This window comes from Cibotium barometz, chromosome 38 (genome assembly GCF_041138505.1).
Source record: "Cibotium barometz isolate CiBa-2024 chromosome 38, ASM4113850v1, whole genome shotgun sequence".
Classification (NCBI taxonomy): domain Eukaryota; kingdom Viridiplantae; phylum Streptophyta; class Polypodiopsida; order Cyatheales; family Cibotiaceae; genus Cibotium; species Cibotium barometz.
The window spans coordinates 40,523,526-40,535,953 of NC_141083.1; the positions used below are offsets into that span (position 1 = coordinate 40,523,526).

Consider the following 12,428-nt stretch of genomic DNA (forward strand, 5'->3'; position numbering starts at 1 on the left):
ACTACTCAAGCATGTCCAACTAGTAAAAACAAAAATTTTGGGTAGCAATTTTAACTAAAAAAAGTGCCATTTTAAAATTGACAATTTTAGAAAATACAAAGAAAGCCACCAAGTGGCTTAAATAGTTTTTTACATAATTATGAGACTTAAATAGTTGTCAGTTTTTATTCAATTAATGTAATAAGACCATATTAGGGAGTTTGGGGAAATCCCAATTTCCATTTTGCAAGATCAAAAGAGAGAGGAGACAGTGAACCCTTTTAAGATTTTGTCAAAACCCCCTCATGTGACATATCGTAGCTCTTGAAGACTAGGTTCTAAATCCCATGGTGAGTTAGACAAAGGCCACATGAAATGAATCCAAAATGTGCTCAGCTTTTACACTACTACATATCATTGAGTTACCAATGGTTAGATAGTGGTGCAAATGACAGGTGCCGGTATTGCAATGGTAAAACATGGCAAAGGATGCCAATTATTATGGGCACCGATATGAGCATTGGTATAGGTGCCGGTATAGGCATTAATATCAATGCTAGTATTTGCAGTAGTAATAAGACATAAAAAAATAAACAAGTATGGTCATACTTACACTCAAAATTACCAGATTTGGTCCTTTTGAGCTTACCTGCAATATTAAAAATGTGTATTTCAATGTGAAAAAAAATGTCACTATATTTTAATATTTCTGCACACGAGGGATTAACCTATCAATAAAATATGTTATGCAAGAGTGTCGATGATGAGACAGTAGTAAAACCTCGCATATGTATACTAAAATCAATGAATATTACAAATTCATTGATTATCATCTACTATATCGTCCTTGGCTAGATCCATGGCCCCAAAAAGATCAATTTCAAGGAACGCTTCTGCATCCTCTTCAATGTCACTTAAGGAATTTTGAACCAATTGATCAATGTCTCGTTCTTCTGTAGGAGCAAGATCATCTCTTTGCTCCCCTTAGTTAGATGTACTTGAATCTCTATCAAAACTTGATGACCTTTCTTCCATATGCTCTTGAATCTATCCCTCAGGACTAGTATTCATAGCTACTATATTGATCGTGATTGGCTCTTATATTTCAACATCAACTCTATCATCTAGCTCTTGAGTTTCAACAATATCAACTCCAACATTATGGTTCTCTGGTTCTTCTTGTAGTTGTTTGCCTTTAAAAATTTCCTTGCTTGAGGAGAAACTTGGACTACAACCATCTTGTATCCTTGTGATAAAGATGACTTGCTCACAATGTTCTAGTAGCAAAAAGGTGTCCCTCAGAACTCCGTGGAGTCAACTTGAACAAACCCACTCTTGTCTTTCCTTATGGTTACATTTGGTCCATTTGTTACTACCTTGAATCACTTCACACCAAAGATAAACATGTCAAACCTTCTAAAAGCAACCTTGATGATGTTTTGAATGGTTCACAATAATCAAGCATGCCAACTTCGACATTCAAGTCACTTGCACTTGACCGACTTTCTTGCATGAAGTTAGCCTTTACGTCGAATGTTGTTTTTTTGCAATCTATTCGTTCCACTTGAAAATGTCCGCTGTGTGACCATAGTGCACCAGAAGATGAAAAATTGTGCCTCCTCTTTCCAATGAGCAAGAACCAGCAAGGAATTCTTTTGTGATAAAATCATTAACATTATTTAGTATTGCTGCATCAATATCACTACCACCTAATGAGATTGTCACACTTAGCTCAAGAACTTTGAAGTTGACATTCAGTTGATCAAATAATGCCTCATCATTACATAGCTTCTTTGGTCTACCATGATTCTTCTTTGATGTTATGCTAGAAACCTTAATAGTTAGATTATTTGAATTTCAAAATTTTCATTCCCTGTTTCTCTTGCCCTTTTTTTCATTTTCGACATTTCACTACATCATAGACAAAGACAAAAAAGAATGTCTCAAAATTTTGCAATACATATTTCCATACAAATAGGGGGCTACAAATAATTCTTAAATATCATCGTGCAACAACAGAGGATTACTAAAAAAGACCACGTGATTGTAAATGGAGACTATATACACACTATTTGAAGGCTAAGTATGTACAATCAGTACTCACAATACCCGGTTCATAGTGTAATTTTCTTGGTTGAAATTTAAAAATTCCGGTTGAAATTCGAAGTTGCCCTTAATTCTAAAGGTTGAAATTTACACATTGTAGTTATAAATCTCGGCATTTGAATGATTTCTAGTGATTTGAAAATCCCGGTTAAGCCTACCCATTGCCTTTAATTTTAAGGGTTGAAAAAAACTTTTTTTCGAGCAGTGTGTACAACTACTTTAATGTTCTGCCACCTTTGCTCAAACATTGGTGACGAATTATTTAATCTCATGCAAAATGAAAACAAATAAAACAGCAGCAACTCGAATTGAACTGCCTGGGGCAAGCGGAGCCGGAGCCGGAGCCGGAACCGGAACCGGACCAGGCGTTGCATGGCTCTTCGACTTTGATGTCGTGCGATGTTTGACTTTGATGTTGTGCGTTGGGTGACATATTATTTAGGGCATGCAAAGCCGAAGCGGGCGCTGCATGCTCTTCGACTTTGATGCTATGTGCTGGCTGGTCGATTTTGCCATGCAGAGAGATTAGAAACTAGACGTGCGGTTTTATGAGAGGTCATCACCCCTCATATCCAAGACTCAAACCAATCCGATAAACATTCCATAGTTAACCTATCCCTTAAAACAATTGTTTTTTTTCACCCTTACAAAGGATAACTACCAATCAATTAATGAATAATCATAGTTTTAACTCGTTGTAGGCCGCTATTCGCAAGACACTAATAAATAATAGAGTAGCTTAGTACCTTTTCGGCCCTCCGAATCGTCTCAAAATCTTTAAGCTTCCACGTCTAACCAGCACTATGAGTAAGAAGCCCACGAGGACGCCTAGTGGGTATCCAATACCAAATCCATTCCAGTTGATCGGATCATGTGACTTCCGCTCTGCAGTAGAAGTGCTAGATGGTAATACTGGCGGTGTAGGTGCACGGCAATGGGGAAGGGCTGCAACTGAAGCATCTACTGAGATACAAAGCCCGTTGTTATTCATGAAAGACGAGATACTGAAAGTGTCCCATTGAACTCCCCTGGTAATGCTGCCAGACAGGTGGTTATTAGAGAGATTCACAAAGGACAGTTGTGTTAGATTGTTGAATGTGTCAGGAATTTGGCCGCCTAAACTATTGCTGCTAAGATCCAAGGATTCTAGTTGGATGAGATCTCCTAAGCTACTAGGAATGCTTCCAGTTAGAGAGTTTCTAGATAAGTCTAATGAGATTAAGCCATCAAGGTCTCCAAGCTCTACCGGGATGTGGCCCCGGCCAGGCTATAGTTAGATTTCGGGGTGGTTGCCAGCGTGGAGTTTTTGGCCAGCTTATGTGGCAAAAACCAGCGTGGCCACGCTGGCACCTACCACGCTGGCAACCACCCAAAATCGCATTGAAGGTGGAGCGGCGCCAGAGCTCGTTGTCGGCGGGAGCGTAGGCATTGATGGCCCTCTCTCTCTCTCAATTCTGGGGCCAGAGAGGTTGTGCGATGGTGGTGCACCCGTGCTTGGCGATGGGTATCTCACAAGTGGGGCTCAGAGTCCGCCACCACCTTCGACTGGAGGAAGGAGGCTAGGTGAGGAGGCCACCGATGGAGAAGGGGGAGCAGTAGGAGGAGGGGGAGAGGGGGGATGTCAACCCAGCCATTCGCTTCCTGCACGAAGATCTCCAGCAACGCCGAAATCTAACTATAGCCGATCAGGTGCGGCCCCTTCTCAGAAACTTGCTGCCAGGACGAACTTTGGATTTTCCATTTCGTAGAGCAAATCGCACGCTCTGGCAATGAGTCTGTCTGTCTGTCTGACCGACCATGTGGTGTTGTTTGGCGCAGGCCACCTTGAACGGATGGGATCACGTCTACCTAAAATGCTATTGTCACACACCCACTTCAAAACATCTAAGCGGCACAGCAGAGTAGTGTCTTGTAATACCTTTCCTTTCGGCAATAAGTGATTTTCCTTTTCATAGAGTCTGAAACCGTGGTGGTAACACATTTTTTCAATGGGAGGGCTTAGCTTATCCTTATCCAACAGTCATTGCATGAAGTTAGCATACATATGATTGATCGTCAACTAAGGTGAATTTAGATGATTTCCTTATTTATGAGTGACCCACCCAAGACTCCTAGCCTTGTGTAGTCATGCAACATGCCTGCATCATTAAGACATGGCATCAATATCAACCATAGTATTGGGCTCTTCTATATTACCATGATCATGATTTACTAGAACTTGTCTTCTACTAGCAATTGATGGTGGGATTACTAATTAGTTGTGCACATCGCTAGGTCATCATATGTCTTGATGAGTCCTAATATTGGGCAATCATTGAAGTGGGACCTAGTTGTGTTCTCCTTTAATATCAATGGCATCTCATTTCTGAATGATACATGGTGGAGTAGGATGTTGAAGAAAAAGCCCTTTCCATGATGTCCTTGGTGGCATTCAAGGACGTGGATCACACTAACATTTTGAGAAATGAATCTATGGAGCACGTTCATGCCTATGTGCTCATCCTGCGACTTCCCATGGCTGTGTACTACGTAGTATATGTATTAGTCACAAAATGTGACGCCTTCTAGTTCATTCGACTATGCATAGTGTAGGTGGATTAGATGTATGCCTTTATGTCCATGTGTGATTGAGATTTGAAAGTAGTTCAGAACCACATCCATAGAGGATATTGGGTGTGTTACCAAAAAGTTGGATATGACTTTTGGCTTGATTTAGTCTTAGTTATTTTGTGCTACTCATCTTGCATCATCTTGAGGCTAAGGTTCTATCACCCCATCAACTTTGCCTTCATGGGAATGTGAGATGCTACAGTTTGTGATGCGTTGTACGTTCATGTATATGCCCAAAAAATATTAGCACACACAAGTGATACGGCATGATACAACATAATAGCATGTACATGTGACTTATGGTGCTCTTTGTAACTCTCATCCTCCTCGTCTAACTATTGTGCAAGTTGGCTATCAGACTATTTGTCAATGTCCTACAGCTTAGCATCAGCGGTTTCTACCATGTCTCTATTACTGGTCAGATGCACCATGTTTTCCTTTTTTCATTTAGAGACAGTGTTATCTCTCCAAAAGTTAACAACACATTGAGCCATCTCAAAACTTGTGATTAGCTTCCACTTTGCTCGTAACTGTTTGCTAGTCACACAGTCTTCTCAATCTTCTGTCCTCTGCTTCAAATCTTTTAACAAAGCATATTCTCCCTGGCCTTGACCAATGAGCAAATCTGAAGTAAAGAGATAAAATAAAATAATACAACACATAAGAATGGATACAATCTTCTCTCATGTGGCCTTCTACCATGCATTGGTATTTATCTATTAATGAAGCCAAGCCACTTAAGGCCACCATGCAGTTGTTTCTTATTATACAATGCCAACTTTAATTCACGTGTATGCATGCCTTCGATAACACTCCTCTTTGTCTGTATCTCACAAACGCAACGTAAGTTAGCCAATTAATTGTTAAATTCAATCAATCCTAACAAATACACTACAACAAAAAGAGGGGTTAGCAACGGTTATAGTGTGGCTTTTATCAAAAGGAATTTTATGGTTCAGATCAGTTTTCAATTTTCAGAATGTAGACAAGGGAGATAGAGAGAGCGTACATTGTACATTACCAAACCTTAGAACAACAATTTGTAAATCACAATAGAGAGCTTATATAGATTTGAAAATCCACCTTCATGTAATATGGGCTTCATGATACAATGGTTATACATTCATACATATAGATGCCATCATGTAATCTGGGCGTCATTGCCCTCTAGCTCGATTGTTGCTTGCATCGACTCTTTAACTGCACGTGCATCCAATTTGGCTTGCATGGAGGGGCGTCTACCCTTAACTGTAGCAATGAAGGAGGTGCCAACTTGATTGCCATCCATTGTTTTGCGCTTCTTCCTGTTGATCCCTTTCTCAATGAAAGACTTTGCTCTCTTCAAGCTATTCCCAAAGCCATCTCTAGTTCGTACAAAAGACTTTGCAAGCTCAATGCCCTCCTCTCTTTGTGCTTTCAATGTATGTAGTTGCCCAAGTGTCTTCTTCATGCTAGTGGTAGCCTCATGAATAAGCTCGGCATCATCCTGCACAAAATCCACAAGTTGTTGGAAAGTGTCATGTAAATGATTCAAGCTTGACCTCTTTGTAGACTTTGAAGATGCAGCCTCACAATTGTGCCCTTCCTCCAAGCTCGCATCATCCTCAAGTGGCACTCCGATGTTGAGGTCATCAGGCTTAATCTCAAGTAGTCTCCTCGGGACCATCTCCAAGGCACTATCTTCATACATGCTCACACAATGTGACACCATACCTTGCTCCTGAACACCGGCCATGAGCATCACCTTGATTTGATGCTTGCATATGTTGCCAAGCTCGGACCAATGGCATGTACAACATGCCCATTGACAATCTGAGTTGTAGACAGTGTACACTTGGTTTGGATTGGAGAGGCTTCGGACATAAGCATCAGCCTTCATGTTGCTACCAATGAATGACACATAATCATCTGGAATTTTGAGAGCTCGTTCACGCGAGCTCTCCACTACCTTCTCAATGGCATTGTTTCTCTTAAATCCACCTTCCTTCACAACTTGTATGTACCAATAATGAGGTACACAAGCTGTGGTTAGCTTGTAAAGAAGCCAATCCACTCGACGCCCCACCATTTTCTTAGAAGATCCTAGAAATCTGTACTTCAAAACTCCATGGTACGCCTCGATTGCACCATTCGTGTCTTGATTGGAATGTGGCAATGTCCTTGTCGCACGCACCCACATGTCTAACATAATGAAGACTTGTAAGCATATATGACCATAAGAGAACATAACACATTGGGAACACATTGAAGCAAGAAAAATAGCTCATAGTCACCTATTTTAGGCTGCCACTGCATTTCAAAGTAGTGGAGGAACTCCTTCTCACTTTGAAAATCTTCCTTGAACTTGCATATCATTTCCCTAGCTTCATCCTTGGTGAGCTCATATGAAGACGAGGACCCTCCCCGCATATTCATGATGTTACCAAGCATCCGAAACATGGCCGCACGTGTTGGCCAATCTTTCACCTTTCGAATGAGGTGTTTTAGCCAACACCTACGTACATGCCATAAGCACAAGTACACCGGCAAATTGAAAACGACCCTGCGAGTACAAATCCAAGTATTGAGGGTACAAATCCAAGCAATGGTCATAAAGCATTGTCCAAGCACCATGCATTATGTTAGGAAAATTACCTTAGTGCATCAATTTCTCTCTCCGCATCATCCACCATGAAAGCATTTGGCTGCCACGATTTATGGTGATCAAGCATGCGATCTCGAAACTTTGTCAACCAATATCGCACAGCCTCAAAGGTGGCACTTGAGGCAAGAACCCACGCAATTGGGATGCCATTGCGATGTGTGTCAAATACGAGAATTGTATACAAATGGAACTACATCATTTTAGGTATAGTAAGTACAAGTACCTTGACTTGAACATGGCAAAAAAACAGACAAGAATTGAAGCATACCTTGTACTTGTTCGTTCCAAATGTGGAGTCCATAGCCAACAAATTTTCATTTCCGAACTTGTCACAAATCTCTCTTTGCCATGGGGTTTGGATCCCTAAAAAGAATTCCTTCTGTACTTGAAGATTTTGCTCCTGGTAAACAAATATCATATCCGCATTTTGTGTACACCATCGCCTTGTACTCTCTGCATCATCATCATGTAGTTGATATGTCTCCATAGCATGTTTCCTTTCAATATTGAGTATATCTTGGAGCAATAAGTAGTCATCCCTCACCATTGGACATTTGGGCTCTTTGCTTTGTCGTATATGCAAACTTTGAATGTGTGCATCGAAAACTTGTTGTGGAGTAAAGCCCTTGAACAACAAGTTAGAAACCCAAACTTTTTTTTCCAATGAAATCCATGGAGAGAGGAGAAGAAGGGTGTTTCCCTCATTCTTACAAGGCTCCCCATGGCAGATGATATCTTCTTTATTTGTGTGAAAGGGATTAATATAAGATATAACTGCGATGCTAGGATCCAAGTATAGACGATTCACCATGAAATGGCATTGACACCCTCGAATGCGCTGTCCTGCTGCCTTGGGTGGCCGCCTTGGCTTAGTCTCTTTCTTGATGAAATTGGCATTTAATTTAGTAGAGGCTTTTACGCTGTCTTCATTGATGGTAGGAAAACCATGTAACTCCCCATCGTCAAGCTCATTTTCATGCACATTACTCTTGCACTCTACATCTTTTCCACCCGATTGTTCATGCACATGGCATACACATTTGGAAGCACAACGTGTCCCAAAAGCACACCAGTATCTATTGGCAATGATAATTGGGTATAAGTCTAAAGCCTTGCATGCTAATCATTTAAATAAGGTAATGGAAAATAAACACTTACATGGTGCTCTCAAGCCATGAATCCTTGAATGGCCGTATTAGCGAGCCTGGTGTGCGATGATGGTGGGAGTACCTCGTAAACGTTGTAGGGAAGTCAGGATTTTGTGCTTCTCTGTTCACAAACTCGCCAACATGAGCCCATGGAATACGAGCTTCCCTTTGCACTTTGTACTTCGACCTTTCATTGTGTACCAGTCTCCATTGTATTCCGGAAACATCAAAAAGACCATGCGTGGGAACAGGGGTGCCCATCGATTGTTGCTAAATGAGCTAAAATAAACCAGCTGGTGCCGCATCCACCAGTGCCCAAGTCTACCTCAATCGCATTATGGGCGGCTGCCGGAGGCCCAATAAGCAGCTACGGCCATCGTGAGAATCTGTTGCTTCATGCAGTTCCTGGTATGAGAACCTGCTGTAGTCAAGCAGAGGAAGAATGTCACGCAAAGACGGAAGCAACTGTAAAAGTAAATACCTTAAACCTGGCCGACCTTCGCAGTCTTCATTTCTATAGTTGTGAGTAAATTTACTAAAGTCCATTAATTAATCCTTTCGATAAAGGGTGGGAAAAAAATCACTTTCTTCGACTCACTAAACATCAAAAATTTCATTTTGATTGAGCTTAATTCTTTCGACACGATTAAGCAAGGTTGTACTTTTAGGTAGGCTTAGGCAGGAATCATGTATAATTAAGCTTGATTATACATGATATCCGCGTAAGCGTGCCTAAAATTGCTCAGAAGACATGTATAATTAAGCTTAATTGTACATGGTTTTCTGCCTGGACCTTCCTAAAATTACAACCTTTGCAATAATTTGTATGATTGTAGGGTTCGTAGATTAGGAAGTCGAATGACCTGGGAGGGGGACGAAGAGGACGTCGGTGGCCGTCAAGACGCTGTTGCTACTGAGGCCGTCAAGACGCTGCTGCTACTGTAGTCGAATGACCTGGGAGGGGGACGAAGATAGCCGCTGTTTGGCATGGCGCTGCAGCTGCTGCTGCTGGTCGCCGGCTTCTCCAGAAAACGGGTGCTAAGGCGCACCTTCCACGCAGTGGTTTGGGTGGCCTTCCTCGGCGTGGACAGCGCCTCCTTTTACGCCCTGGGTCTCATGCGGGCCTTTAACTGCTGCCACGTTTTCTCACTCTGGGCACCGCTCGCCCTCTTTCACATCGGCGCTGCCGACGCCACTAGACGTGTGCGAGGTAGGCTTGGTGGTGTCGAAATAGGGCTTCTTCTTGCCTAAAGCATCAACCAGAATGATTGATGGTGGTAGGTTGGGTTTTTTGGCAGCTTTGAGAGGGCGAAAAGGTAGGCGTTCAGCATGATAGGGCCGGAGTGCTGCTGTGCAGAGCTATGGAGCTACAGTTTGCTGTTACAAAAGGTCTTCGAGCTCCACACAGTGTGCAAGTCATGGAACTCTCTGCTGCAACCGTGGGCGTTGCTGGAGATCTTCGTGCAGGAAGCGAATGGCTGGGTTGACATCCCCCCTCTCCCCCTCCTCCTACTGCTCCCCCTTCTCCATCGGTGGCCTCCTCACCTAGCCTCCTTCCTCCAGTCGAACATCAATGCCTACGCTCCCGCCGACAACGAGCTCTGGCGCCGCTCCACCTTCAATGCGATTTTGGGTGGTTGCCAGCGTGGTAGGTGCCAGCGTGGCCACGCTGGTTTTTGCCACATAAGCTGGCCAAAAACTCCACGCTGGCAACCACCCCGAAATCTAACATTAGCCGCCGGAGAATTGGTTGCCGGAGAGATCCAGAACAGCCAAGAGTTTTAGGTTGTCAAAATCTGAGGTTTGCCCTTTAATGGTGATGCTCATGTCATCGGCTATATTGTAATCCGTGTGGTTTTCTATTACTTGGGCACTTGTCCCCGTATCAGGCTGGATCTGGATCATGCCTTCCAATTGCCCTAGATTAGCCGGTATAGAACCCGATAGAAGGTTGTTGGAGAGAATCAAGACCTGTAACTGTTGAAGCTTCGGGCCTACCCATGTAGGTATGCCCCCATGGAGCTGGTTCGATCCCACGTTGAGCGCTAAGAGTTGAACAAGGTGCTTAATACAGAGAGACAGTGACCCACCAACTGGATTATCCTGAATGTTGAGTAGGACCAAGCTTGACAACTTCCGTAGAGAAAAGGGAAGCGGTCCTTTTAAGTTATTGTGACTGACATCAAGAGTTTGGAGCTCACTAAGCCGAGAGAGGCTCTTTGGAATTTGTCCTGTGAGAATGTTGCTATCAAACCTTAGGTATTGCAAAGATGTGAAAGGTAGAGAGGGATGCAGGGATGGAGTCGGAAAGGTTGTTTTGGGAGAGCTTGAGGTATTGTAGGCTTGATTTGACTTCAACAGAGCCAGAGGGAACATGTTGTTTGATAAATCGAGGCTCTGGATGGACTGGAGCAGCAGCAGGAAAGAAGGTATTTCTCCAGCGAGATGGTTCGAATCAACGTGAAGGTGGACCAGTGATTGCAGCTTTTTCATCGAGGAAGGAATGGTGCCGTCGAAGCCATTGCTGGATAGGTCAAGGAATTGAAGGCTGGTTAAGTTTCCAACTGAAGTGGGTATTTGGCCGTTGAGGGAGTTTGTGGAGAGGGAGAGAGTAGTGAGGGAGGTTAGGTTACTGAGAAAGCAAGGTATCGTCCCTTTCAGCTGATTGTCTGACACATCCAAGCTTGTGAGAGTGGTGAGCGGCTGCATGATAGAATCACTGCAACTCAGATGAGAGTGGTGAGCGGCTGCATGATAGAATCACTGCAACTCAGATAGGAGGAGAAGGAGTTTTGGGAGAAATCGAGTGTGCCACTAGCTAGACTCCAAGCCCAGCTGGGGATATCACCGGTGAATCTATTGGCAGCAAAGGATAAAGTGGAGAGGTTTTTCTGAGAGGAGAGCCAGGAGGGGAAAGGGCCAGTGAAGCTGCACCAGCTGATGTCGAGGGTGTACAGTTGAAAGCTAGGGGTCCAGTTGTGTTCACGTGGCAAGGCATAGATTTTGGTGTTGGAGGAGAGATCAAGTGTTGGAGAAGGGTGAGATTGCCGAGGGAGGAAGGGATGGTGCCGGAGAGGTTGTTGGTGCCGAGGTAGAGCGTAGTGAGCTGCGTGCAGTTGCGGATGATGTCGGGAATGGTGCCGAGAAGAGAGTTATAGCCAAGATCCACATGTTGAAGATTGGGAAGCCTCCACAGGCTTTCAGGAACGTAGTCTGTGAGGATTGCCCCCGGCTTCTGTTGCTGGAAGCTGAGATCGAGATAAGCCAAGGAGGTTAGGTTGCCGATCTCGGGCGGGATGGAGCCATGCAGCAGCAGCTGGCAGCCGAAGTCGAGACGGCTCAAGTGAGGGAGAGCTTGAGATAGAGCCAAGACGGCAGCAGGCTTGAGCTCCCCTCGCAGAGCCTTCTCGTGGAGTCGCTGTAAGACGCTTTGATCGGTTGGTGGATCCAGGCCATTACAGTTGTTGAGTAGCAAGCCTGTCACACGCTTGCCGCGGCATCGAACTCTCTTCCACTGACAACAGTTGGAGTTGGGAGCACTCTCGTTCCAAGTAGAAACAAAGCCCGAAGGATCTTGCTCCACGGCGGCCTTCTTCAATTGTAAAAGAGCCTGCCTCTCCTCAGGCAGACAAGCAGTTGCTGATCGGCTATGGGATAATAAGATAGCGCAGCTAGCAGCCATTAATTTATCTGTAACTACATGTGATCACAATTTAAGTAGAATACTGCAAAGCAACCATACTTTATATACGGTGGGAATTACACGGTAAAGCGACCGGGGCAGCCAGGTGGGTAAGTTGAACGTCTAAAACTCTCTCCACATACGATGTGCTATTAGCCTTCTCGTACTCTATAATAGATATGCTCTACTTTATTTCTTTCTTCGTTTTCACGTGGCCTTTGAGACGTCCCCACTTTATTGCTTTCATTTTCACCACCTT

General features: G+C 43.6%; 2 protein-coding genes across 2 annotated transcripts; both read right to left on the reverse strand.

The window, feature by feature from the left end:
• Positions 1-2,734: 2,734 nt before the first annotated feature.
• LOC147616716 (uncharacterized) lies at positions 2,735-12,191 on the reverse strand. The gene is made up of 4 exons (XM_086777189.1): positions 11,307-12,191; positions 10,224-11,212; positions 10,069-10,175; positions 2,735-3,352 (listed from the first exon to the last, which is right to left on the reverse strand). The coding sequence occupies exons 1-4, from the start codon at positions 12,167-12,169 to the stop codon at positions 2,825-2,827; spliced, it is 2,487 nt and encodes an 828-aa protein (XP_086633315.1). The 5' UTR covers positions 12,170-12,191; the 3' UTR covers positions 2,735-2,824.
• LOC147616717 (uncharacterized) lies at positions 5,761-7,647 on the reverse strand. The gene is made up of 4 exons (XM_086777790.1): positions 7,608-7,647; positions 7,330-7,529; positions 6,969-7,237; positions 5,761-6,876 (listed from the first exon to the last, which is right to left on the reverse strand). The coding sequence occupies exons 1-4, from the start codon at positions 7,638-7,640 to the stop codon at positions 5,837-5,839; spliced, it is 1,542 nt and encodes a 513-aa protein (XP_086633916.1). The 5' UTR covers positions 7,641-7,647; the 3' UTR covers positions 5,761-5,836.
• Positions 12,192-12,428: the final 237 nt, after the last annotated feature.

Bases quoted from the DNA above. Each gene is read 5' to 3' on its own strand.
- LOC147616717 (XM_086777790.1), bottom strand. From the start codon at position 7,640: ATGGACTCCACATTTGGAACGAACAAGTACAAG. The intron at 7,238-7,329 runs GTAATTTTCCTA...TTGTACTCGCAG, and splicing joins AGAGAAATTGATGCACTAAG to GGTCGTTTTCAATTTGCCGG. The intron at 6,877-6,968 runs GTGACTATGAGC...TCATTATGTTAG, and splicing joins GCAGTGGCAGCCTAAAATAG to ACATGTGGGTGCGTGCGACA.
- LOC147616716 (XM_086777189.1), bottom strand. From the start codon at position 12,169: ATGGCTGCTAGCTGCGCTATCTTATTATCCCATAGCCGATCAGCAACT. The intron at 11,213-11,306 runs GCTAGTGGCACA...CTCTCATCTGAG, and splicing joins CCAGCTGGGCTTGGAGTCTA to TTGCAGTGATTCTATCATGC. The intron at 3,353-10,068 runs GTAGGCATTGAT...ATCTAACTATAG, and splicing joins AGCTCGTTGTCGGCGGGAGC to CCTGGCCGGGGCCACATCCC.